This window comes from Thamnophis sirtalis, unplaced genomic scaffold, assembly GCF_051295495.1.
Source record: "Thamnophis sirtalis isolate CommonGarterSnake01/CBP01778 unplaced genomic scaffold, rThaSir2_p1.2 scaffold_12, whole genome shotgun sequence".
Taxonomy (NCBI): domain Eukaryota; kingdom Metazoa; phylum Chordata; class Lepidosauria; order Squamata; family Natricidae; genus Thamnophis; species Thamnophis sirtalis.
Window position 1 is genome coordinate 13,218,734 of NW_028261392.1, and position 27,725 is coordinate 13,246,458.

General features: G+C 43.8%; 1 protein-coding gene across 2 annotated transcripts in view; it reads left to right on the plus strand.

The window, feature by feature from the left end:
• The window catches only part of LMO7 (LIM domain 7), a 194,169-nt gene that overhangs the window by 110,787 nt on the left and 55,657 nt on the right, over positions 1-27,725 (plus strand). For both annotated transcript variants that reach the window (XM_087726758.1, XM_087726757.1), the window contains exons 5-11: positions 12,385-12,415; positions 15,979-16,092; positions 17,275-17,473; positions 19,674-19,926; positions 22,802-23,092; positions 23,350-23,511; positions 24,199-24,921. In XM_087726758.1, coding sequence (XP_087582884.1) covers positions 12,385-12,415; positions 15,979-16,092; positions 17,275-17,473; positions 19,674-19,926; positions 22,802-23,092; positions 23,350-23,511; positions 24,199-24,921 — 1,773 coding nt within the window. The remainder of the gene's footprint in view (positions 1-12,384; positions 12,416-15,978; positions 16,093-17,274; positions 17,474-19,673; positions 19,927-22,801; positions 23,093-23,349; positions 23,512-24,198; positions 24,922-27,725) is intronic.

Genomic DNA, 27,725 nt, shown 5'->3' on the forward strand with positions numbered 1-27,725 from the left:
TCCACATGTCTTTATGTTAGGAAAGGAAGAAACCATGTTCACTTACTATAATAAGAAAATGAATTTCACTATCAGCTGAGAATCCTTGCAGGAGTTGGATGGCTGAAGGTTTTCTGTCTAATCCTCAAAGGAGTGGTGCAGTGGACTAGAGGTGGAGCGCTCACCTCACAATCAGCAGCTGTGAGTTCGATCCTAGGTAGATGCAGATATTTCTCTCTCTGGGCGCAATGAGACTATATCTGCCGAGCAAAACTCCGCATTGGCGACAGGCAGTGCATCCGGCCATTAAACACTCTGCTAGTTCCATTCAGTTACCCAGACTCCACCTAGCAAAAGATTATGGGGTCGTTAAAATATGATGATGATGATGATGATGATGATGATGATGATGATGATGATGATAAAAGCTACCTGCTTGATGTTGTTGTTTTTCAAAAGTGGGGACTCTATGGCCCTCAGATGTTTCTATTATCATTTTTAAAAAAATATAGTAAGGTCATTCCTGGTGATTAGAAGGTTGACTGACCATGAATTAGAAAGTTGTGTGTATAGCCGAGGTGGCACAGTGGTTAAATGCAGCACTGCAGTCTACTTCAGCTGACTGCGGTTCTGCAGTTCGGCTGTTCAAATCTCACGGCTCAGGGTTGACTCAGCCTTCCATCCTTCCGAGGTGGGTAAAATGAGGACCCGGATTGTTGTTGGGGGCAATATGCTGACTCTGTAAACCGCTTAGAGAGGGCTGAAAGCCCTATGAAGCGGTATATAAGTCTAACTGCTATTGCTATTGCTATAGGAGTGGGTGTGAGAGACCTTGTCAGTGATGGTTACTACCCAAAGCAGGGAGGAAACGGAACCTGGATGGCTACTCCAGGTTAGTCTTATTCTCCTTAACATATATGGGATGATGACGTTCCGTCTCAGTAACAGTTTTGATACCATCCAGATTCTGTTTCTATTCTTGTCTTTAAGTAACCAAAGGGGGGAAAAAAGAAGAATGTCCAGAAATGTCTTTTGAAGGTCTTATAATGAACGTCCAATCAGTTTCCCTTCTCATTTAGCACAGTTTAATCCCAGAGGGTGTGGATCTGTTTTTATTCTGTCTATATGTGTATATGTTGGAACATGTTCAAAGGCTGCTTTTCGATCAAGCGGCTACAATAAGGAGGAAAGTATTTATCACCCAGCCCCTGTTTTGCTGACGGCAGAAATGTTTTGGGGCATGGAAACTGAAGAGTCTTCCACCCTAAATCAGCTTCTCTTGTTTTCTCTTGTTTTGAAATTTTCCCAGACAGTTCTGTCATTCTGATAATAATGTCTGTAGAGACCAAGTCACATGACAACCTCTGAAAGAGATTTTCTCTTTCAGAAAGTCACTTTATTTTTTTCACAAACGTCAGTGGGGTACAATGGCAGGAGTCCTACTGCTGCTTCACACCCATTTGTGCACTTGAAGGTTGTTGTTGTTGTTAGTTGCAAAGTCGTGTCCGACCCATCATGACCCCATGGACAATGTTCTTCCAAGTCTTCCTGTCCTCTACCATCCTCTGGAGTTTATTTAAGCTCATGCCTACCGCTTCAATGACTCCATCCAGCCACCTCATTCTCTGCCGTCCCCTTCTTCTTTTGCCCTCAGTCTTTCCCAGCATTAGGCTCTTCTCCAGGGAGTCCTTCCTTCTCATTAGGTGGCCAAACTATTTGAGTTTCCGCTTCAGGATCTGGCCTTCTAAAGAGCAGTCAGGGTTGATCTCCTCTAGGACTGACCGGTTTGATCGCCTTGCAGTCCAAGCGACTCACAGGAGTCTTCTCCAGCACCATACTTGAATGTCACTCTCCCAAGTTTTCCGCTGCTATCCTTAGAGGCATAACAGAAAATTCTTGTGGATGACTCACACACGATGCTAATTTCGGGCAGCAGAGTAGATCAATAGCTATTTGGATAAGAACATCAGTGTAGCTCCACCCATGATTGGCGTGTCTAAAAATAGGCCCACAAATCGGCCTGAAGCCAGGACACTGGTGGGGACTTTAACAACAAAGTGAGATGTTTTGATCAATGGAATAGGGTGAAAGGTCTGTATTTCATTTTCTATTTGCCCCCAAAAATAAAAAGTGGCCTTAATACATTTACTAAAATCACATGTCAGACATTCTCCTGCACCAGAAGTTCTTCAGGAAATGCCAAAAAGTCTCACTGCAATGGATGGCTAATTTCTAACATTAGGCATAGCTGTGAAATTGCTTATTGGCTCATTTGAGAGAAAATAAGCCATGTGTTAAGCCATCCATGAAGCTCATTCAGAGAAGGAAGGAAATATTCAAAGTTTGTTTTCCCAGATATAGTAAAAAAAATAATCCAAAATACATTAAATGCCTTTAATTTTCATCAACTATATTTATCCTCTGTTTACAATGTTTGGGCGAGCAATTATTATAACTGTGAAGTAGTTGAAATTAATGTATTGAAACCTTAATATGTTCATACATTGTTTGGGCTCGTCTAATATTTGAGGGGCTGCCACAAAGAAGAAGCAGCGGAAAGCAAGACAAGAAACAGTGGATGGAAAAATGGATTGACTATACACAAAACAAATACGGGACTAAGAAATTCCAGATAGCCTATGCTTAAGATTAGGAATAATCTAAACTGCTCAAAGTTTGTGCAACAGGAAAAAGCTGAGTTCAACGCAGAGATGTTATTGACTTTCTTTTTTTAATTTCCTTTGTCTTAATATATTTTAGACTGTGTTTGTTATAAATCTACACCGTGTACGGGCTCTGGGAAGTCGGGGGGGAAGGGAGGTGGGGTCTTAGGGGGGAGGGGGGATGGGGGATATATAGTATGTGTTAGATTTTAAAGTAACGTGATTGCACTTGTATACTGTTGCTCTTTAATTCCAGTGTAAAAATAGGACAAGCTGAATATATTAACAGATAGTAGAAATACACCGAAGGGAGGGGTAGAGGGATAGAAGAAAGAGGGGTAGAGAGGGTGGGAGAGAGGATTGGAAGGAGGGTGAGAAGGAAGGGAGGGAGTGTATCGGGAGAGAGGTGTGGTAGAGGGGGAGGGGAAGTAGGGTAGAGGGGAATGATGGAGGGAAGATGGAAAGTTGGAGGGAGGCGAAAGAAAGGGTGTATGGAGGGTCGAAGAGGTACATTGGGTTTCTATTTTGGGGGGTATTATTGACAAGAGGAATGGCTGTGTTTATTGTTTAATGTTATATGGCCCCGGTTCTGCACAGTATATGTGTGACTGTACGAAAATGGAAATGGAAAATAAAAACACATTTACATTGAAACAGTGGATGGAAACTAATCAACGAACGAAGCAACCTAGAACTAAGGAGGAATTTCCTAACAATGAGAACAGTTAACCAGTGGAACAGCTTGTCTTCAGAAGTTGTGGGTGCTCCATAACTGGAGGCTTTTAAGAAGAGTCTGGGGAGCTACTTGTCTGGAATGGTATAGGGTCTCTGGCTTGAGCAGGGGGGGGGGTTGCACTACAAGATCTCTAATGTCCCTTCCAATTCTTTTTTTTTTTTTTTTGGTTCTCTCTCTCTCCAAATCAAGAGAGACAAGCGTAATAGACAAGCAAGGAAATCCTGAAAGCTTATTTTCTTCTCTTTGAAGGAAAGATACAAATGGTTATTATTATTATACAATTGTATCACAGCGGCCAGTTGTTTCGCCGGATTTGGCATTGGTTACTAGTCGGGTTGTTATTATTATTATTATTTATTTATTTATTTATTTATTTATTTATTTATTTATTTATTTGTTTGTTTGTCTTGTATGCCGCCCACTCCCGGAGGACTCCGGGCGGCTCACAAAAGACAAGGGAAAGGGGGGAACAAGACAAAGACAACATATTAAAAACAAAACCAACATTCACAATTTCTATGGAGGTAGATGCTTCTCAGCTCCCCCCAGCCTGCTGGAACAGCCAGGACTTGGTGGCTTTGCGGAAGGCCGGGAGGGTAGTAAGGATCCGGATCTCAACAGGGAGCTCGTTCCAGACGGCCGGTTGACATGCATAATCTCATAACAGAGGCATCCTATACGCGGTCACTGTCAGCCTCTGTTTTGCTGCTTGCTTTACGGCTGCCATTGAAACGGGGAGGGAGGGCATGGTATTTGGGTGAGGGAAATAATCTGTACAGGAGGACTGTTAATTGGGAGTTCTCACTATCGTCTGCGCATGTGGAAAGGGGGGGAGGTTCCTGCCAAGGCCAACTGTCCGGCATATCAACCTGATGATGATTTTTGAAGATGTCTCCCACCTGACAGCTGTGGAGATATTGGATTGGACTATGGACTGGGGTTACCAAGGGGAGGGGAATGGGTCACGTATTGATATCTAATGCTTTCGCGCGCTTTTGCTCAGATCCAGCTTTGCTTAGCTTCTATTTATTTATAACCAGTAAAAGTACTCTTAATTCTGCAAAATGGAGTTGAGTGGTTTCTTTCTTGGTTATTAAATGAAGCAGCAATTGACAGTCACATGTCAGTTGCATAATGCAAATAAAGAAAAGCATAACATAATAAGCTGTACGTTATCAGCAGATGGCAAAGCAGGGATAATAAACCTCTATCTCCAAGGTTCAAAAGGCAAGAAATGCACAAACTAATTAAAAACTGCTCATCTTACAGGGTAAGAACCAAAGGTGGGTTCCTACCAGTTTGGCCCGGTTAAAGCCGAACCGGTATTGGCAGGCTGGTCTGGGTCGCAGCAGCAACCCAGGCTGGCCACCCCCCAAACTAGTTCCCCGGTTGCCGCTGCCGCCATCTTTTTTTTTTTTTAGTTCTGTGCACGCACAGAACATTTCCCATTTAACTTTGCATGCACGCACACCAGTGGTGGGTTTCAAAAAATTTTGGAACCTCTTCTGTAGGTGTGGCCTGCTTTCCAGGTCCACTGGTGGAACCTCTTCTAACCGGTTCGATAGATTTGACGAACCGCTTCTACCGAATAGGTGCGAACTGGTAGGAACCCACCTCTGGTGTGCACAAGGAAATCAGCAGTAACACTGGCTGAAACCCACCCTTGATAAGAATCACAGTAATTTCCTTCCCCCCCCCCCAGTAGTTTCTTCTTTTAAATTCAGATTGCTTTGGGGGCATTTAAAAATAGGAAATCTCAAGCTTTTCTGCTTTCCAAGAAATCCTTTAGTGATATCTTTGCCTTCTCTTTTGTGCTTTTGATTTATCCTGCAATTTTTTTTATTTCAGTCTCTAGAAGATTAAAAAAAAAAGTACCATACCTATTTTGGGCAAAATGGATGGGTTTGGGAATTCACATGTTTATTGATGAGGTCATTTTTTTTTGTCTTTCGTTTTAAAAACAGATGAAATGTTTGTTTTTAGCTTCTTTAGCAAATACAGATTTAGCCAACATCTAAACTTGTGAATTTTAAACTGTCTGTATTAAGATTCGACCCTGACTGCTCTTTAGAAGGCCAGATCCTGAAGAGGAAACTCAAATACTTTGGCCACCTAATGAGAAGGAAGGACTCACTGGAGAAGAGCCTCATGCCGGGAAAGATTGAGGGCAAAAGAAGGAGAGAATGAGGTGGCTGGATGGAGTCACAGAAGCAGTCAGTGCTTAAATGGACTCCAGGGGATGGTAGAGGACAGGAAGGCCTGGAGGAACATTGTTCATGGGGTCACGATGGGTCGGACATGACTTCGCAACTAACAACAACAAATTGAGATTGAAGTCTTTTCAGTATTCAAGGTTTTAAAGTTCCTCACTGTCTTGTGTCTGGACTCAGCAAGAGTCACTGTACTATAGTCTGATTGCCCTGGGTGGAAAATACAAATTTTGGTTTTATCGTGTGGGCAGTACTTTGTGTTCCAGCCCAACAACCTTTTAAGTGATAAACAACGGGCATCCACATTTCAGAAGTTTAACTTTTCTGTCTTCTTTTGTGGAAATGGAGAGGACCAATTGTCCCACAGGTGCTTTTTCAGGAGGCAACTGGACTTTATTTCTTTTTCTTTGAAGATGTTTCCCTTCTCATCCAAGAAGCTTCTTCAGCTCGGACAGGATAGTGGGGAATGGAAGGATTTATACTCCTTGCAGACAGCTGATCCCTTGCATCCTTTTAGAGGGTCGTTGAAGCTGAGTGGTGATCCTGATTCCTGTAGTCTGCAATTTTTTCCCCCTCTGGACATCTGTTCCTATTCCCACACCATTCAAAGGGTGTTCATCCCAAATTGCATAGCTGAAAGTCAGTAGAGTCTTAAAACAATCTTTAAGGCATCTATAAACAGGTGTGGGAATAGGAATGCCCATGGCCGGATGTGGATGTGAGGAATCTGTCTTCATGACAGTGAAAGATTGGGCCATGGGATGGACTTGTGGGTGTTGGGGCAGGATCTTGAACTTTCAACTGGAAGCTTTCAGATTCGGGTTTTCTCAGATGTACCAATATGGCATCTCTAATAAAGTGGAACTTTGAGGAAACTCAAGCTTTGGAGTTTTATTTCGTTGGGAGGTGTTTCTTGGAACTCTGACACTAGGCTGCCTCCTGGCGTGATGAGGGGAAAAATGGCGGAAGCCTTCCTGCTTGCATTCTTGAACTGCTTTCAGTGTGTGTAGAGGTAGGGGTGAGAGGGTGGGGTGGGGTGTTTGTGCAGGCTAACCATTCTGATCAGAAATGGAGCATTTCCGGTATATTTTGTGTGTCTTTCTGACTTCTCGCCTGAGATGAATAGTGAACTAAAATGGATTGAATATCCTTCCCATGAATGGAACTGCCAGTTGCCCGGAAGAAGGTTTTCTAGCCCGTGGATTGCTCTTCTCATTCTGCCTCGCCTTCTTTATTTCCTGCATTGGTCACCCAAGTGAGTCAAGGCACAGATGGATAAATGCATTACTAAATAGAAGGGGGACAGCAGATAACAGTTGTGATTAGTCAGATCAGCTCCCTGGGTGTAAAACAAACCACTGTTTGGTTTGGTGGCAGCAGTGCCTCAGATAGAAAGTCCATACAGAGAGTGGTAAGGACAGCAGAGAAGGCTATCTTGCTTCCCATTATTCAGGATACTGCTTATAAGTGCTATGTGCTTAGAACTCAAAGCATGGTTAAGAGATCCCACACACCCATTTTATGTTTTGTTTCTGTTGCTCCACTCTGGGACGAGGTTCAGAAGTATCTACAGCAAGACTACCAGATTCTGCAACTGCTTTGTTCTTTATGCCACCCACCTGATAAACTCGCAAGATTCATTTTTCTGGCCATCTACATGCATACATCCGAACTAGACTGTGTCTCTGCATTATATATTATATGTCGATATAGGCATATTTATTTATTTGTTTGTTAGTTTGCTTATTTGTCATGTTTATGTAGTGTATATTGGAGGTGGTGGCACTTTGAGGGCTGTATGTAATGAACTTTCATTTCAATGTGTACCGATTGATATACATTTAAAGCCACAATAAAGTTATTCTAAGTCTGAAGTCTAACCAGGGCATCTGTTCTGACCAAGCCCTGCTGACTGAGGGTATTGTTTGAGATTGGGGCGGGCGATGGGCAGAGGAATGTGCAGCTGTGCAGAGCAGTTAAAAGTATGGGCCAAAGCTGTGGGCAGAACGATAGGGAGACACTGAAGGACTGACCAAGTCAGCCTTCAGATGTCTGGAAGTTGAGTCATGGCAACTGACGTCTTTTCTTTCTGGTTTCAAACGCTTCGCTCCAAAAATTAGTCTGAGCAAGTTGGTTCGGGGGACCCTATATATGTCCTCAAGTAAGCCATTGCTCCTATCTCCTAGGTGAGTCATATTACAGTGGTGGGATTCAGCCAGTTCGCACCTATTCGGGAGAACCAGTTGCTAACTTTCTAAGCAGTTCGGAGAACTGGTTGTTGGAAGAAATCTCATTTTGTTTCCTCCCACTTTACAAGGGCTAATCCTGTAAGGAAGGCAGGAAGGGAACATTCTGGTGTTGTTTCTAGCCTGATCTTTATTGTCCTGCTTACAGAAATTGCCTCTCCAGTTAACCCTTATTACATTGTAACAGCTAAGGCGAAGCGCCCATCTATGTGAGTGATGTTGAGTTGGCCACACCCACCCAGTCACATGACCACAGAGCCCCACCTACCCAGCTGGTCATTAAGGCAGAGAACTGGTTGTTAAATTATTTGAATCCCACCACTGATCATTAAGTGTGGTTTCCCTGGTGAACCTGGTAATGGTCTTGATCTTCCGGGGAGCTGATACAAGAGCAGCCTATATAATGGGGAACAGGTTATATCCTGAGGGTTAGGATTAGGGTTAGGCCTGTTCTAAGCAGATGGAGGGATGTGGTGGCTCAGCAACTAAGATGCTGAGCTTGTCGATCAGAAAGATCAGCAGTTCGGCGGTTCGAATCCCTAGCGCTCGCATAACGGAGTGAGCTCCTGTTACTTGCCCCAGCTTCTTCCAATCTAGCAGTTCGAAACATGTAAAAATGCAAGTAGAAAAATAGCGACCACTTTGGTGGGAAGGTAACAGCGTTCCGTGCGCCTTTGACGTTTAGTCATGCCACATGACCACGGAGACGTCTTTGGACAGCGCTGGCTCTTTGGCTTTGAAATGGAGATGAGCACCGCCCCCTAGAGTCGGGAACGACTAGCACATATGTGCGAGGGGAACCTTTACCTTTTAAGCAGATGGGATCTATGCAAGATCTTCTTTGTATCAGCTGGAAGATAGTTGAGAGGCCACTGTTCTTCGGGGCCACTCATGATGAGACCCGTTTAGGATTCCGTATCAAGACCTTTGTCCATAACAGGCGGAGAGCACTAAGGATAAAGCTTGCTACTCATTTCTATGGAAGCTACTGCAAAAAAAAAGCACTTCAGGGCCTTTGTCTTCAGTTTCATCTGTGACTCTCCAAGAACAGAAGAGCTTATATAAGAGCCAAGAGGAAATATCGTTGAAAAGAAAGAGAACAAAGAAAAAAAACTAAGCAGAAATCCAGCACATTTTATAAACTCGCTGCCGTTATCCCAGTGGAAATGTTCCTAGCGATTTCAAGCATCTCAACAATTTGTTAAGCTGATGAGACTCAACATTTTTCCCGCAGTAAACTTTTTAAGGGTTTCAGAAGGCTTCTGGATCCTCGATTAGCCATCTCAATCCTTCCCCTGAATGCCTGAGCATTTCTTTGAATAAACCCTATTTAAACCAGCCCCTTCAGCTCTCTATGAGTCCTAGCCTGAACTATCCAATGCAAAATCTGTCTTAACCAGGCCACGTGGTCTCCTGCTGCTGAGTTCAGAGCAATCAAAAGAACATTCTTCTCCTGTTCCAACTGTAAATATAATAGAAATATTTGCATTGGCCGGGAGAAGGAAGCACTTTGAAGTCCTGGTGTCTTAATTTCCTTTTACTGTTTTTATTTCTCCGTTAAACAAACGGTGGGTTTTGCAACCTTCACCCTTGGGAACAATAATAAAATGTTCAGAATGTTAAGTGAGTGAAATTAAATTATGCGTGGATTTTCAACCCACCCACCCCGTGCACTTGAATTAGTCAAATATTAATCCATCATCGGGAATAAAAAGTCACAGAAATGTTTATGGCACGCATAAAATCGTATCCTTCAGTGGTTATATAGATTTGCAACCGTGCGTAGAATATATGAACTTTCAACATATTTCTCCCCTCGGACATCCTGGTTTTTTTTTTATTCTATCTATGTTCTCATTTATTTCATATAGTCATTTTATCAACCAATTATGGTATCTTGAAGTGAAATGGATCTCCTTCTAAGTATGATTTTTCTCTAAAATTGATGTTGCACATTCACAACTGGTATTCAGCCGGTTCGGACTAGTTCGGGGAAACCAGTAGCTCTGACAATCAGCTGACCCTGCCCACACACCCCTCCCCTATCTTGTCTTGTATTTCCTGCTTTCTAGCTCAGTGTTTCTCAACCTTGGCAACTTGAAGATGTCTGGACTTCAACTCCCAGAATTCCCCAGCCAGCGAATGCTGGCTGGGGAATTCTGGGAGTTGAAGTCCAGACAGCTTCAAGTTGCCAAGGTTGAGAAACACTGTTCTAGCTTATCTCAATTGTGTGACACAGCTGATTCCCCATCCCAAGCTGTTTTACTTATCATTGCTGATTTGGAAGGTAAGCAGCTGTGCTTCTATATGCTCGATTTTCAATGGTGCGTGCGCGCTCACCGAATCAGCTGTTAAATTGGAAGCTTCCCACCACTGACATTCAAGAAGTGATTCATTTCTCCAACTGGTCCAGAGATGTGGCAGTTCAAGAGTGGGCAACCAACCTACACATTGTCAAAATTTGGAGATGAATTTTCTGTATCTACCATAAATTATCTGATATATAAATTAGCAGTTTTAAGCAGGACCACTAGAAACATGTGATTCGCATGGTGCCTCTCTTTGAAGGCATCTCACTCTTGTACCATCAGAACAGAACAGAATAACAAAGTTGGAAGGGATTTTGTAGGTCACCTAGTCAAACCCCCTCACCCAATTAGCAGACCCTGCATCATTTCTGACAGATGGCAGTCCAGTGTCTTCTTGAAAGCTTCTGGTGATGAAGCTCCCACAACCTCTGAAGGCAACTTCTGTTCCATGGGTTGATTGTTCTTATTGTCAGAAAAATTCTCCTTATTTCTGGGTTGACTTTCTCAATGATCGGTTTCCATCTGTGGAAATTCCTTATCTGGTCTTCAGATGCTTTGGAAAATAGGTTGGCCCCTTCCGCTCTGTGGCAGCCCCTCAAATATTGGAACACTGCTATTCTCTCTCCCCTGGTCCTTCTCTTCACTAGAGTAGCCATGCCCAGTTCCTGCAACTGTCCATTGTATGTTTTAGCCTCCAGTCCTATAATCATCTTTGTTGCTCTTCTCTACAATTTTTCTAGAGTCTCAACTTCTTTTTTATAGTGTAGTGACCAAAATTGGATGTGTATTCTAGGTGTGATTTTACTAAGGCTTTGTTGTCAATGATGTGATGCCTGGTCTTTGGAAATTGGATTGCTATTATCATCATTCCTCAATTCCTGGTCATGGTTGCAAGTTCAGTTTTGCTGGATGCAATGTGGGTCAGTCACTAGGACCAGACCAATTTTCCACGCTTTTGGACTCATGCTGGTGAGAGAGAAGTTCCCTGAAGATGGGCTCCAACACTAATCCAAAAGCTTGGAAAACTAAACCTCTGGGCCCGATGACCAACCCAGATTTACATTATCCTGGGACACACATGTTCACCTTCATTCACAAGTTCATTTTCTACATGACTAAACAATAGTGAATGTTAAATAAGAATTCTGTGCCAATGATCCATTTTTCCCCTAGCGTTGGAGGAATGTAAAGTAGTAAACTTTCTGTCAATATAGAGAAACACAATTTTTTTAAATATATAATATGTATTTATAACAATTTTTCCCTACTGTTGACAATATACTTGAAGATCCATCTTATCTTACAACGGTCCTACTTCTTCTTCCCTCCCTCCCTCTTTCCTTCCCTCGTTTCTTCTCTCCTACTCCCCTTCCTTCCCTCCCTCCTTCTCTCCTTCCCTCCTTCCTTCCCTCCTTTCTTTTCTCCTTCTCTCCTTCCTTTCTCCCTTCCTTTCCTCCTTCCTTCCCCCCTTCCTTCTCTCCTACATTCCCTCCTTCCTTCCCTCCTTCCTTCCCTCCTTTCTTCTCTCCTTCCTTCCTTCCCTCCTTCCTTCCCTCCTTTCTTTTCTCCTTCTCTCCTTCCTTCCCTCCTTGCTTCCCTCCCTCCTTCCCTCCCTCCTTCCTACCCCCCTTTCTTCTCTTTCTTCTCTCCTTCCTTCCTTCCTCCTCTCCTTTCCCTTCTCTCCTTCCCCTTCCCTTGTGTTTTAGAGAAACACAATTATAAACTGGTAATTTGAGACTTGTTGTAACGAGTGTTGGCTATTCAATCAGCCACTAGAATTGCAGAATTGTAAAGAAGTCTTGAGAAGATTTCTTCTTGAGAAAATTTATTCTCAAGGGAGTCCAATTTTTTTTTATACAACAAAAATAGTTGCTTTTTATTTTTCTAGTGAAATTCTCTATTGGGCAAAATGTATTTCTTCCAACTTAATTGATAGATGGGAGTTTTGCGGGATTCTATATTTTAAATTCTTCTGAAGAACTTGAGGACTTTGAAATTCCCAAATGAAGAGATGATCCTTCTCCCTTTTACTGTGCTTTTGGAGGGATGTAAGGAGTTCTCCAAGCATCTGGACTTTCTGCTTTAAATAACACTTTCTTTGAATATTATGTGATGCTGAGTATTAATTGTGTGATGGTGGTGGACTATGGCGGACAGGTTTGTTTTGCAATTACTGTTCTGTATTAGTTGTGCTAAACTATTCATCTAAGTTAAATTTGTGTATGTGTTTATTTCTTGCAGACAAGAAGAAACTGATCGAAGAGTAAAAAATGTAAGATATGCATTTTCCTTTCGTTTTGCTGTTAGTTTAATGCACATATTGATAGATTAAGGGAAAAAATAGGTTTGACACTTTTATCTACCGTATTTTTCGGAGTATAAGACACACCAACGTATAAGATACACTGAAGTATAAGATGCACCAAGATTTTGAAGAGGCAAATTTAAAAACAAAGGGGTTTTTTTGGGGGGGGGATCCCAAAAATGAGCAAAAAATGGCCTGTTTTTTTGCAAAAACGGGGCCCATTTTTTGTCAAAAAAAGGGCATGCATAGCCTTTAGGAAGCTTATAGAGTGCTCCTGGGGGAGCAAAAAATGGCCTGTTTTTTGCTTTTTCTGGCCTTCCCAGCCACGAGGAGCACTCTGAAAACTTCCTAAAGGCTATGCACGGCCATTTTGGTAAAGGGGGCAGGGTTTCAGAAGGCAAAAAATGCTGTATTCAGTGTATAAGACGCACCCAGATTTTCAGCCTCTTTTTGGAGGGAAAAAGGTGCATCTTATACTCCAAAAAATACAGTAATTTGTTCTTGTTAGCATAAGTCCAGGATCAGCATAGCCATAATGCGAGTTGGTTGCCTCTGATGGGTTCATTAACTTTTAAGATTCCCACTGTAAAGTAAATGTTAGATAAAGGTAGATCCTGGCCAATCATGTTCAACTCTATGGTGTGGTGCTTACCTTCGTTTTTTAGCCGAGGGTGCCAGTGTTGTAAAAAAAAAACCTTTCCATGGTTATATGGACTGCATGGCTATATACCAAAGCACACGGAATGCTGTTACCTTCCTACCAAAGTGGTACCTATTGATATACTCACATTTGCATGCTTTTGAACTGCGAAGTGAGCAAGAGCTGGAGCAAGTAACAGGAGCTCACATCACCACGTGGCGCTTGGGTCTTGAACCCGGTCTGTCAGCTTTCCAGCGGATAAGCTCTGTGTCTTTAACCACTAAGCCATCCTGCCCAGTGGTGGGATCCTGCCGGTTTAACAACTGATTCGGTGATTGCATGCTCTGCACGCATGCTTGCGTGCACAGTTTTAAGAATACTTTCCTTCTGCGTTACTGCTGGGGAGTACCACAGCTGAGGGGCAGCAATCTTCTCTGCCACATGAATCAGCTGAGAAGATATACCGTATTTTTCGGAGTATAAGACGCACCTTTTTCCCTTAGAGACTGAAAATCTGGGTGCGTCTTATATACTGAATACAGCATTTTTTACTTCCCGAAACCCTGCTCCCCTTCACCAAAATGGGCATGCATAGCCTTTAGGACGATTCCAGAGTGCTCCGCGGGGCTGGGGAGGGCAGAAATGAGCAAAAAATTGGGCTGTTTTTTGCTCATTTTTGGACCCCCACTCCACCCCCAGGGGCACTCTACAAGCCTCCTAAAGGCAATTCATGCCCTTTAAAAAAAAACGGGCCATTTTTGGGAGGTCTGCAGAGTATAAAACCTTTTTTATTCACCTCTTCAAAATCTTGGTGCATCTTATTCTCCGGTGCATCTTATACTCCAAAAAGCACGGTAAGTCAGTATAGCGTATGGGCAGGCAGGTGGGCCCAACTGATCGTCGTTTTCACTCTCAGTTGATCGTCGGACTACTGGTTTTCCTGAACCGGTCAGAACCAGTAGAATCCCACCCCTGATCCCGCCCCCAAGTAAATGTTATGAGAGACTTATTCTCAATATAAATAACTAGCAAGCTTTCACTGGGAGGAGCAGTGGTGGAGGATCCAATTTTTTGTTTAGCTTTCCTCTTTTCTAGCTGAGTTTCCAGGATTTATTTCAGCTGGAAGAAGGAAGAATTGGGGAAGTATTAAGCATCTGCTTCAGGAACATCTGGTCCTACCTGTTTCTTTTAAGTATAATAGGCGGCCCTGGAGAGGCCTTAAGGGAGAAGGTGGTGGCATAGAACACCATTCACTGCACAAAAGATACTGTTGTGGAAGCATTGCCTGTAGCTGTTGAAAGGGTTGATTTCTGAATGATGCTCATGTGACCAAGGCATGATAAGAAATTATGGGTGTTGGCAGTTGGCATCACTAACAGTATTAGTTAATCCTGGCTAAGGATCTTGGGGTGAATGCTTGTGAACTAGAACAGAAATGCTGATTTTTAGCTATCAATTTGAAGCAAATCTTTAACAGAAGAGCTGGGGAGGGGTAATTGCAATAGCACTTAGCAGTAGCACTTAGACTTATATACCACTTCATAGTGCTTCACAGCCCTCTCTAAGCAGTTTACAGAGTCAGCCTCTTGCCCCCAACAATCTGGGACCTCATTTGACCCACCTCAGAAGGATGAAAGGCTGAGTCAACCTTGAGCCTGGTGAGATATAGAGCTGAGGTGGCGCAGTGGTTAAATGCAGCACTGCAGGCTACTTCAGCTGACTGCAGTTCTGCAGTTCGGCTGTTCAAATCTCACCGGCTCAGGGTTGACTCAGCCTTCCATCCTTCCGGGGTGGGTAAAATCAGGACCCGGATTGTTGTTGGGGGCAATATGCTGACTCTGTAAACCGCTTAGAGAGGGCTGAAAGCACTATGAAGCGGTATATAAGTCTAACTGCTATTGCTATTGCTAGATTCGGTCTGCCAAACTCCTGGCAGCTGGTGATCAGCAGAAGTAGCCTGCAAATACTGCACTCTAACCACTGTGCCACCACGCTGGAATGGGGATAGAATTGGGAAGATCCAGTTTCAGGCTGACCTCAGCCTTGCAAATCTCCCTGGGTGACTTGATTATCACGTTCATTGTGGGGAGATGTGGAAATAGAGAGGAGCCATTTGGGTTCTTGAAGGACATAAATCTAACACCTAAATAAACAGTTAGGAAGCTGTAAAAAGGTGTACTCTGAACGTGGAGCCATCCTTGAAGACCTTTCAGAAGTTCTACTCTAGCTCATGACATTCTCCCATGTGACAGCTCTACTTGAGGATCTACTCTGGTTAAGGTTCCCTTCCAGGTAATAGTTGCTGGCTGTTACCTTTAGAACATTTCCCTTCCAGACAGTTTAGGCCTAGGTATCATTGAGACATATCCCCATATCAGTGGTGGGTTCCGGATCCACCACTTACTGCCCCAATGCTCCGCAACAACTCCACAACGCTCCAGCTGCTCGGTGGAGCATTGCACAGGTGCCGTATGCTCTGTGCACGTGTACGGAAGCCCTGAAAACTCCAAATATTGGTAAGGAGCATGGGCAGGCGGGTGGGCCCTCCAGAGCACCGTACCGGAATGGTACCTGGTGCTACCGGCAGGCACCGGTACGCTCGTACCAGGGCGTACCAGTTGTAACCCACCACTGCCCCATACACTGAGATCTGCTGAGTTGGCTTAAAATTCAGAGATTCCTCGAAGGAGGGTCTTTTGTGAAGATGAGCAAGGATGGACAAGACCTGCCCTGGATGCAGAACATAGCCCAAAAAGACCACTCCTCATATTCTGCAATGTGCATCTCTTGGTTAGCTTTCGATTAGAAGAATGTTAGAATGGAGAATAATAAGCTTCTGGAACCCCGTTTAATCATTCTAACTATTCCCCATCATTCTGTCCTTTTAAAGGTTTTGATTACCTTGTACTGGCTGGGCAGGAAAGCAGCCCGCAGCCCTTCTTATCATGGACCCCACCTGGATTTGAAAGCCTTTGAGAAATTGCTTGGACAAGCTTTGACCAAGGTAAGGCCTCGGTGGAAGGATCGTTTTAGAAATGACAAACGTCGCAGGTGCCTCTGTCTCTCTGGTAGTACCTTGTTCAGCATCTACCTTGATCGACAAACCTTTTTCAAGGCACTTGAGGGTCAAACTGACAATTCAAATGGATTCTCGGTGAGAATAGAGTAGAGTAGAATAGAATCAGAATGGAGAGGGGAGGGGAGGGGAATGGAATAGAATAGAATAGAATAGAATAGAATAGAATAGAATAGAGAATGTAGAGGAGAGGACAAGACAAGACAAGGGAATAAAATAGAATAGAATAGAATAGAATAGAATAGAATAGAAGAATGGAATGGAATGGAGAGGGGAGGGGAATAGAATAGAATAGAGAATGTAGAGGAGAGGACAAGGGAAGGGAAGGGAAGGGAATAGAATAGAATAGAATAGAATAGAATAGAATAGAATAGAATAGAATAGAAGAATGGAATGAAATGGAATGGAATGGAGAAGGGAGGGAAATAGAATAGAATAGAAGAATGGAATGAAATTGAATGGAGAGGGGAGGGGAATAGAATAGAATAGAGAATGGAGGACAAGACAAGACAAGGGAATAGAATAGAATAGAAGAATGGAATGGAATGGAGAGGGGAGGGAAGGGAATACAATAGATTAACAAAGTTGGAAGGGACCTTGGAGGTCTTCTAGTTCAATCCCCTTCTTAGGCAGGAAACCCTATACTATTTCAGACAAATGGTTATCCAATCTCTTCTTAAAAACTTCCAATGTTGGAGTATTCACAATTTCTGGAGGCAATTTGTTCCTAAACGTGAGGAAACTTCTCCTTAGTTCTAAGTTGCTTCTCTCCTTGATTAGTTTCCGCCATCTTTTCTGATGACTTCTCACTCTGAATTCCCAAGGGAAACATCCCAAGGGTCTAGGATAACACAACGCAGTCAACTCGCCCGTTAATTGAATTGTGCATGTGTGCAAAGTGCGCATATGAGCAAACCGGCAGTAAAGCCAGCCAGAACCCATCCCTGCTAAACATGGGTTTGGGCTAGAAGACCTCCAAGGTCCCTTCCAACTCTGTTATTCTATATTCTGCCATCTGGGACAGCGGCAATGAGAAGAAGCTTTGGTCTCTCAATCCTGCAGTCTACCTGCTGAATGTCAACTCCTCTTTTGTGCTATTTTCTCCTACAGGCCCTCGGGGAATCCTACAGCCCCAAACAAAGTGGAAGGGACAGCGGATACGGGGATTTTTGGTGCGCTGAACGCATTGATCCTCTTTCATTGTCCACTAGCCACAAGCGGGACGATTCCTTAGACAGCTTGGACTCTTTTGGCTCCCGATCTTCTACCAGCTTCTCTTCGGATCTCACTCTAAAAGGCGGCAGTGAAGGTGATTCCTGGGCTTTGGGTTAATCCTTTTTATTTGAGAAGACAAACCTTGGAAACAAGTCCAGCGTTGTTTGGCTCCATTGTTGCTTTTGTTTTTAATGTGATATTTTTTTTGCAGATTGTCCTTTAGATTCTTTGTTAGGCTGCCTGAAGGCACAGAAGATTTAATGATGAGCAACTGATTAAAAAAAAAATGCATCCTAAGTTATTTATTTAAAACATTTACAAATTGCTTCTCATTTTCTTTAAAAAAATATTCAAAGCAATTTACAATAAACTTCAAGCTGTTAGCTTCTAACAGTGGCTTAAAATAATTGGTAACGCATACATTAAAGCATTGCATTAGATATACAGTAATGAATGCAATAAAAATACAAGAGAATTAAAACATCATTTAAAAAAAAAATACCCTACTGTGGATGCACATGCTAAAAAAGCCTTACAACCCCTTTACAAACACCCCCTGTTTGAAGTTCTTTTTTTTTCCTTTACGCCTGCAGCCTTATCACCCTGTGATTCTTCTCACACTATTTAGAACTCTTCGTTCCTTTACTTGGACGTAAAAATTATAGCATTCGTTTCAGCTTTACTTAATATATTTCATCATTCAGAACTCTAAAAATACTTACATCAAAATTCCAATGCTTCAGTTCCACTCCAGCTAATTTCCTTTTCACACTCACTCACTCACTCACTCACTCACTCTGTGGGAGAGTTTTTTTCAGTCCTTTCCAAACCCAACTTTACTTTCCATCAAAATCCCTTGATTTTACAACTGAACTTTCTGGTTTTTCTTTGAAAGTATTGATTTAAAAAATTCGGTTCTAGTTCAGTGTTAGAGTAGATAGATGGATGGATGGATGGATGGATGGATGGATGGATGGATGGATGGATGGATGGATGATAGAGAGATACAGATACAGATACATACAGATACACACACACACACACACACACACACACACACACACACACACACACACACTGTGTTTCCCCCAAAATAACACAGGATGTTATTAGATTAGATTAGATTAGATTAGATTAGATTATTTGTATGCCACCCTTTTCCCTGAGGGGACTCAGGGCGGCTCACAATTCAAGGGGAGGGAAGGACAAACAAGTTACAAACATGAAGACAATACATCGTTAAAAAGCGCAACAGTCATACTATTCGAGTGGGGTTGAAGTCTTTAGCCCCAGGCCTGTCGGGACAGCCAGGTTTTAAGGGCTACGCGGAAGGTCTGGAGGGTGGTGAGGGTACGAATCTCCACGGGGAGTTCGTTCCAGAGGGTCGGAGCAGCCACCGAGAAGGCTCTCCTCCGGGTAATTGCCAGTCGACATTGGCCAGCTGATGGGATTCGGAGGAGGCCTAATCTATGGGATCTTATTGGCCTAGTGGAGGTAATTGGCAGTAGGCGGTCTCTCAAGTACCCAGATCCAATACCATGAAGGGCTTTGTAGGTGACAACTAGCACGTTATTTTCTTTTGATCCCCGAAATAAGCAGTTGGCCTTCTTTTCAGGGAGGTCTTATTATTTATGAAGTGCAGGAGGCAGCAAGCATGGTCACCTCATGGCTGCTGCTGTGTATTTTCAGTGGAGGGCTTATTTTAGTGCATACGCTCAAAAGCCCAATTGGGCTTATTATCCGGGGAGGTCTTATTTTCGAGGAAACAGGGTATATATATCCTGGTGCATGTATGTATGTATTCGTGTGTGTGTGTGTGTTGGTGTGTACACACATGCACGCGCGCACACACACACACACACACACACACACTGTTTACCAGCATTTAGCCATGCCGGCCACATAACCTTTAGCTGTTGGTTTCCAACAGAAAGCAATGAACCAGTGAGTATTTTATTTTCACCTTGTGGGTTCCTAATTCTTATCCCCAAAAAGCTGCTTTTTCAAGAGACAACTGAACTTTCTGGTTTTTCTTTGAAGACATTTTGCTTCTCATCTAAGAAGCTTCTTCAGCTCTGATTGGATGGTAGGGAATAGAAGGTGAGAGCAGAAGAAGCTTCTTGAATGAGAAACAAAATGTCCTTAAAAAAAAACAAAACCCAGAAAGTCCAGTTTCCTCTTGAAAAAAGCACCTTTGGGAACAACCATGACCTGGATGACTGAGAATCTCCACAGATGTTTCCAGTTCTCAAGTTTTAACAGCAGCTTTCTCCTTTCTTATATATATGTAAAAGATTTTGAGAGTGACACCGATTCTGAAACCCGCGCCAGAATGCATGACCCCGGGAAAGACGACATGTCCTATCGCCGAGTTGCCTTAATTGAACCCAAGCCGGCTGCAGAATTCAACCGCTTCCTGCCCAGCAAAACCAAGGCACCAACTTACATGCCAGCGCCCTTAAGAAAGAAGAGGATCGAGAAGAACGAGGATAACAGAAGAAGCTGGGCGAGTCCTGTCTTTACTGAACCGGATGGAAATTTTTCGAGGTATTCTTGTCAAGCTCAAACATCTCAAATGATCTGATTACAGCAAAGGCTGAGAAATTTAGTTTAGTTTAGTTTTATTTTATTTATATGCCGCCCTATTCCCTAAAAGGGACTCAGGGCGACGAACAACTCCAACGGGAAGGGGAACATGCAAATACAAAATAGACATTTAAAATAACCAACAACCACACCTGTCCAGAGGGGAAGGGAGCTCATCAACCCCAGGCCTGCCGACACAGCCAGGTCTTAACGGCTTTTCGGAAAGCCAGGAGAGAGGTGAGGGTCCGAATCTCCGCGGGGAGTTCGTTCCAAAGGGACAGAGCTGCAACAGAGAAGGCCCTCCCCTGGGTCGTAGCCAGATGGCATTGGCTGGTGGATGGAACCCGGAGGAGGCCGACCCTGTGCGATCTAATGGGTCTTTGGGAGGTAATTGGCAGCAGGCGGTCTCTCAAGTACCCAGGTCCGATACCATGAAGGGCTTTATAAGTAATAACTAGCACCTTGAAGCGTATCCGGAGACCAATCGGAAGCCAGTGCAGCTCGCGGAGGATAGGTGTAACGTGGGTGTATCGAGGTACACCCACAATCGCTCGCGCGGCTGCATTCTGGACAAATTGATGCCGGTACGATCTCAATGCACCACATTTCTTTCCTGATGCTATTTTCTTTTCCTGCGGATTCCCTTAGTGGTAGTTTAGCAGAGGTGCCAAACTCGCGGGCCAGATGCGTCATGCACTGGCCACGCCCACCCCCAAGTTAGCGTAGGGGGGAAGTCACGTGAGGTCACATGACGATGCAAGTTTGACCTCCCTGATTTAGCATTTCATTCTTTGTGAACGGCAAGGGCTTAATTTAAACCTTGAGGACAAATTGTGACCGATCTTGTTGCAGATGGGAACACTTTGCTAAACCAAAATAAACTGGGAAAATTAGAGACCCAATAGGGGAGGAGAAGGGAAAGATACTGTTGTGGCCTTTTGGCCGCCTGCCCTTCCAGCAACCAAGTCAGATGAGAAGGAGGCGTGGGAGTCGGGGCCAGCATCAAGGCAACCTAAGAGCTCCGAGGGGGAAGAGGGAATGAAGCTGAGAGAGAGACAGAGGCAGAGCCTGGGCCGTCCATCAGCCCTCAGATGGAGAGTCAACAGCCCCCAGGTCTGGAGGTGGCTGATGAGGAAAAGGAGGATTAGTTGGCTCCAGTGCCTGACATGCGGATGTGCAAAAGGCAGAGGAGAGGAGAGCAGTGGAAATCCATGGGCCGATCCTTAGGACAGAAGTGTCACCACTGCTAGTGAAGCCCCACCCTAGCTCTGGGGATAAAAGGCAGGGGGCAGAGATGAATAGGTGTGGCAGGCAACTATTCATCTCCCTGCTAGACAGACTTGTTAGCCTGCTGTGTGTGGGAGAGAGAGATTTTTGCCAGAGCTGTTGGCGCTTCTAATAAAGGGAACCTTTGTTTAACTACAGAGGGTTTGTCGTGTTTGGGAGCTGGGTCAGAACAGATACTGTATTTTTCGGATTATAAGACGCACCTGACTATAAGACGCACCTAAATTTGGAAGAGAAAAACAAAAAAAAGGGTTTTGGCTCCTGCGCGCCGCATTTTCAGCCCTTTTTGGGTTCCTTTTTTGGTCCCTTTCCAGTCTTTTTTCTACCCATTTTTGAGGCTTTTTTCAACCTGTTTTCATGGCTTTTTTCAGGCTGTTTTTATGGCTTTTTTCGGCCCTTTTCAAGCCTTTTTTTTTTGGCCCGTTTTCGAGGCTTTTTTCGACCCGCTTTTTCCAAAGATTGCAAGTCTTTGTCTGCTATGGTTTTGCATGTCACAGGATTCTAGTTTAAGCCATGGATATCAATGATATTCTGTTGCTTTCATTGAGATGTTCGCTGAGCTTGGTTGCTTTGTTGAAGATGTTTCATTACCCAAGGTAGTTAACATCATCAGTGCTTTTCTTTTGCCTGTATTCTTCAACTACTATTTGGGCTGATTTCTGCAGAGAATCCAACTAGGTGATAGTGGCATTGCATGACCACTGATGATCTTTTGGCCTGATGGTAACATCTCTTGGGAAAGGAAAGTGTGAATGCTTCAGGTGTTTGTAGAAGACTTGCCAAAATATTGGTCCTTGGTAAAAAAAAAAAAGTTTCTGCTCCCCTTTTGGTAACCATTAGAAAGAATTAGAAAGAGATGAGGTAACTCAGTGGCTAAGATGCTGAGCTTGTCAACCAGAAAGGTTGGCAGTTCAGCAGTTCGAATCCCTAGCGCCGCATAACGGAGTGAGCTCCCGTTACTTCTCCCAGCTTCTGCCAACTTAGCAGTTTGAAAGCATGTAAAAATGCAAGTAGAAAAAATAGGAACCACCTTTGGTGGGAAGGTAACAGCATTCAGTGCACCTTCGGCATTTAGTCATGCCGGCCACGTCACCACGGAGACGTCTTCGGACAGCGCTAGCTCTTCAGTTTTGAAATGGAGACGAGCACCACCCCCTAGAGTCAGGAACGACTAGCACATATGTGCGAAGGGAACCTTTACCTTAGAAAGGATTTGGGGATCATTGTCCAGTTGACCCATTTATCAGCTCCAGCATTCTAGAATAATCTGTTCCTGAAAAGCATGCTGTAAAGAATGTCTCTTTAAGACCTATCTTCCATCCTTGTTTTTTTAATAATGATTCCCATAATTTTGTTCTCTTAGAAGGTATTCAACATTTCTGTACCTGATTGGTACAATGGGTTGGCATCGATAATTTATTTAATTTGATTCACAAGTCAGTAATTCTAAGCCAAAGAACCATACGGTCTTCTGTACTCAATAGCTAATTTTTTTCTGTTTGCATTTGAAAATTCCAACTTCGACGGATGTTTTGTGCAACAACCACAGAAGAATTTTGGGGCCCGGGATGGAACGCAAGTCAGCAACTTACATTCTTTCAGACTTCTCCAACTATTTGGAGGAGGAGGAAGAGGAGGAGGAGGAAAAAAACACGGGAATCCCAGACATCGAAACCGATGACCTTTACGCTCGCAAAATAAGTGCTGCTGTATCAGCTGTAAAAGTCTCCTCTCATAAATTTCTCCCTAAGTCTTGGGCTCCGGGTGAAGAGTTACACTGGAAAAAAGCACAAAGGATATCTTTTTCCAAACAGTGGTATAAGGAAATTCAAGGATTCAGGTTTGTCATCTTGCATGTTCTTTCTGCATCCAGCCCAATTTCTAGAATACCGCATTTGAACTCGTTGGAGTCAATGCACAGAGGGGGAGTCCATTGCTGCCTGGGGCGATCACAGTGAATAGTTTATCCGTTCGTCTTTGCCTATGGTTTCTGTGTGCACTGTTGTCGTTTGATGAAATGGATTGCTGCGCCTAGTTTTTGTGATGGGACTTATTTCCCTGCCTTTTCTCCTTCTCCCGATGTGGGATCCTATACAGTAGCATGGGAGATGCCGAAGACGAAGATGCAAGAGTCCAGCCTGGCCATAGCATCGCGGACAGCTTGGGCATCATCAGATGCCAAGAAGACTCTCAACCCGTTAAGCCAACAGCTGGAATTGCTGCAGGCGAGATGCGTGGCCCTGCCTCTGAGCTGCCAAGGTTCCTACCTTTGCATGAGCCCGACTAGCTGATAAGTGAAGGCATTTTGTGGCTTGCTTAAACGGGGACGTGAAATACGCAAAGCTGTCTTTCTAATGCGATCTCTATACCCGAGCATTCGGAATTGATGCTACCAACGTGATCTGGATTGTTGTGTGTCTTCCGGTTGCCACTCCCGTGTCCTTTATAATGGCTGGCCTGCTTTGCTGTTGTTAGACGTCTCGTCCTTTTTTTTTTTTAAAGAACAGAGCATCCCATTTAACCTTGCTTCCTTGTATGTTTATGCACCTTTTGAAGAGTGTCTGCATCTTTTGGTCTTCCTTTTAGTTGAGTGCTTGTTTATTGTGTAAACCTCTCTGGGTTGTATCACTTCAGCAGCTGAAGGCCTCTTTGGATGAGATGTTCCTTAACAAACATTTTTGAAAACCTCCAGCTATGATAGTTAAAGGAGAGGAGAAAACATTGTGATCGTTTTTTTCCTCTCTCTCTCTCTTTCCTGCATCTGTTTCTGATGTGTGGACAGATTATTTTTGTTTGTGGGAAGAATTCCTTCACTTGCGTGCCGAAATGAAAGAGCCCAGAGCCGATAAATTTGCCGAGGGTCCTAACCTTCGCTAAGGTTGTGGTCTCCGTGACCGACACCATACTGCAAATCTAACGTGTCTATGTGTATCTTTTATATCTCAGCCAGTTTTTATTTCTTCGAGCCCTGCAAAAGTATTCCGAGGACTGTCTGAATTCTGATCATAGAACCAAAGCTGACCCATCGTCAGGGCCTCGTCTCATAACATGCAGAAAATATAATTACCTTAGGCCAGGCTATGACCAAAGAATCCATGAGCTTAGAGACTTTTATCCAGATCTGGAAAACGACGATTTGTTTGTCCGTAAGACTGGCGCCTCCCACGCGAATCCAGTCGTTCTCCAAGATTTTGAGTATTTCAGGAGGTCTTGTCAACAAAGGCCTCGTGTCGAAGGAGAAATTGTTCTCCAGCCCAGAGATGGGGAAGACGAAATAATTCCAAATTTAGAAAAAGATGACCTCACCGTTCGCAAAGCTCAACTGCAAAAGAAAGAAGTGCCTTTATCTGGGGGGCCCGACAAATACCAGCCTGCTCTTTTCCCAGATCCTTGGACTCTGCCCCCCGAAATTCAGGCCAAATTTCTATGCTTGCTGGAGAAGTCCACCCTGAAGAGTGAGTGTGAGCGGAGGGGAAAAGTCTTATCTCCTTCTTCAAGGCAAAAGAAGGATGATATGTTGACTCGGAAAATGGAGCTGCTCAGCCTAGGAGGTGGTGTGCAATCCAAGAGCTTCTGCCCAGGAGCATGTAGCAAGAAAGATATGGAAAAATGGGAAGCCATCCGAGAGGCCAGCAAAACCAGGCATAAGAAACGGCAAATGGTTGAAAGGTCAGCTCACCGCCATGCATGGATCTTGCTTGTATCTGAATATTTGGAAATAGTGCTTGGAAGCGAACCGTGGTGTTTGTTTTTCAACAAAGCATGACTTGGTGTGGCGTTTAAGCTCAATGTTCATGTCTTATCTCCATAAGTTCTGTTGTTGCTCATCAACTGCTCGCAATCCATCCATCAGAAGTGACAGATCTATTTGTAGATTGTGTTTGTTGTTTTGGAGTGGTGTGGTGGCCTAGAGGCGGAGCTCTCGCCTCACAGTCCAGGAGGTTGGAGTTCAATCCTAGGTCGAGGCAGATATTTCTCTCTCTGGGCACAATGAGAATATATCTGCTGAACAAAACTCTGCACTGGCGACAGGTAGAGCATCCGGCCAGTAAACCCTCTGCTAGCTCCATTCAGTTGGCCAGACTCCACCCCACAAGGGATTATGGGTTTGTTAAAAGAAGATGATTGTGTTTATTGTATTCCAAGATTGTGTTTATTGTACTGGTTAAGAATACTGGTTTCTATTGTTAACAAGAAGCTGGGTATCTCTTAGTGTGCAATGACGCTAAAAAAAGGATGTATATTTGAAGTCTGTAGTTGAATAAACATAAGCCATAATCACTGTCAGACTTTTTCTCTAAAAGTTCTTATGTGAATCTAAAGCTCTTCCGTATAATATTAAAAACCATTAATGCAGATAAGACAAAAGGAAGATTCATAGACTCCTTTTCCAATTTTATTTTCCCCACAAAGGGCTTCGTGTGTTGCTGTGCAACCTGTAACTCCTTTAATTAGATCTTCAAGTAGAATCTATATTTTGACAATCTGGTTTGACTATGCTTTAATTAATGTCTTGTGGACACGGTGGCTCAGTGACTAAGATGCTGGAGCTTGTCAATCAGAAAGGTTGGCGATTACGAATCCCTAGCGCCACATCACAGAGTGAGCTCCCGTTACTTGTCCCAGCTTCTGCCAACCTAGCAGTTCGAAAGCACATAAAAAATGCAAGTAGAAAAATAGGAACCACCTTTGGTGGGAAGGTAACAGCGTTCCATGCGCCTTCGGTGTTTAGTCATGCCGGCCACATGACCACCGAGACGTCTTCGGACAGCGCTGGCTCTTTGGCTTTGAAACGGAGATGAGCACCACCCCCTAGAGTCGGGAATGACTAGCACATATGTGTGCAAAGGGAACCTTTACCTTAATGTCTATTAAATCCTTTCAAAATGTGTGCCCCTGGCAACTACACCGGCTTAATATTCGCCTTTTTAAAAAATAGTTTCTATAACACACACACTCCCTCCCCCCTCAAGCCTTGTTATTCTCTGAATTGTCCAGAATTGTTTCCTCGTTGCTCAGAAAATATGCCCAGTTCCAAATAAGTTGACGTGTTTGTTGATTCTCGAGGGAGGGGAGAAAGGCAGGCAGGCAGGTTTCCACTGATTTTTGTTTTTGATCTCACCCCCCTCCTGTGGGAGGATTTTTCCAACCTTTTCAGAAGAAGTTTGGATTCTAGAGAGCCTCAGGTGCCAATTATTGGCCCCCACCACTCGCCCTGAAGAGACAGCCCTTGATCAACCTTAATGGGGTTTCTGATGTCCATCTGGTAAAGTCCTTCTCGTCTTACAATGACCTCACCCATTCCATTCTCCTTGCGCCAGTCACGAGTTCTTCTTTAAGCGTTCCGTGTCTTTTGCTCACCGCGTCATTCCAATTGGACCTCATTGTGCATGTTTCATTGGAAAATAAGCATCTGCCAGCTGGTCGTTTTCATAAATTCAAATATTTGATTTAAGGCATCTGTCAGAATAAACGCTCGATCACTCCATCCATGTATCGACTTCTCTGCTGGAAACGGCCAACTGGGCAAGGGGACCGGCACTGAATTCACGTGGTCTTTCAGCAGTTCTGAAATTAGTAGGTAGTCCTTGACTTACAGCCATTGGTTTAAGCGACCGTTCCAAATTACGACGGCTCTTTAAAAAGTGACCTACAGCCAGTTTGCACACTTACAACCCGTTGTCGCCTTTCCATGGTTGTTTGACCGAAATTTGGGTGCTTGACCAGTGGCATGTATTTATGAAAGTTGTGCTGTCTTGTGTTCATGGGGGTCGCCCTATGTAACCTTCCCAGCTGGCTTTTTGCTAAACAGAGTCCATGGAGGAAGCCAGCTTCGCATAACGACTGTGTGGTTCACTTAACAACTGCAGTGATTTGCTTCCCCCCCCCCCCCGCAACAGTGGGAAAGAAGTTCGTAAAATGGGGCAAAAACTCACTTAACAACCGGTTTGCTTAGAAATGTTGGCCCTATCGAGGACTACCTATATCAATGTTTCTCAACCTTGGAGACTTGAAATCCTGTGGACTTCAACTCCCAGAATCCCCCAGCCAGCACAGCTGGCTGGGGAATTCTGGGAGTTGAAGTCCACAGGACTTCAAGTCTCCAAGGTTGAGAAACACTGACCTATATTCTAAAAATCTATCAAATCTAAGGTAGCTGCAGCTGCTTGTTTTCCCCCTGTGCGTGAAGCGTTTGATCTCTCTGAATATTTGTTGAAATACGGTAGCAAAAATGTTCTGTGTACCATTGTGATGCAACCGTTGGCATTCCCATAAGTGAACACCTTGTACATCTGCATGGTCCATATCAAAACAGTGGGGAGGTATTGGCAGAAAAGTGACCCCTTGTGTTTAGGTTCACGTTTAAAAGTTAAAACGGTGCTTTAAAATGTGAAAATGTTGAGTTAGTCGCAGGGACCTCATACGCTTTTTCAGAGTCGGTCGCTGCTTTAGCTGATCAGGTGGGCAATGAA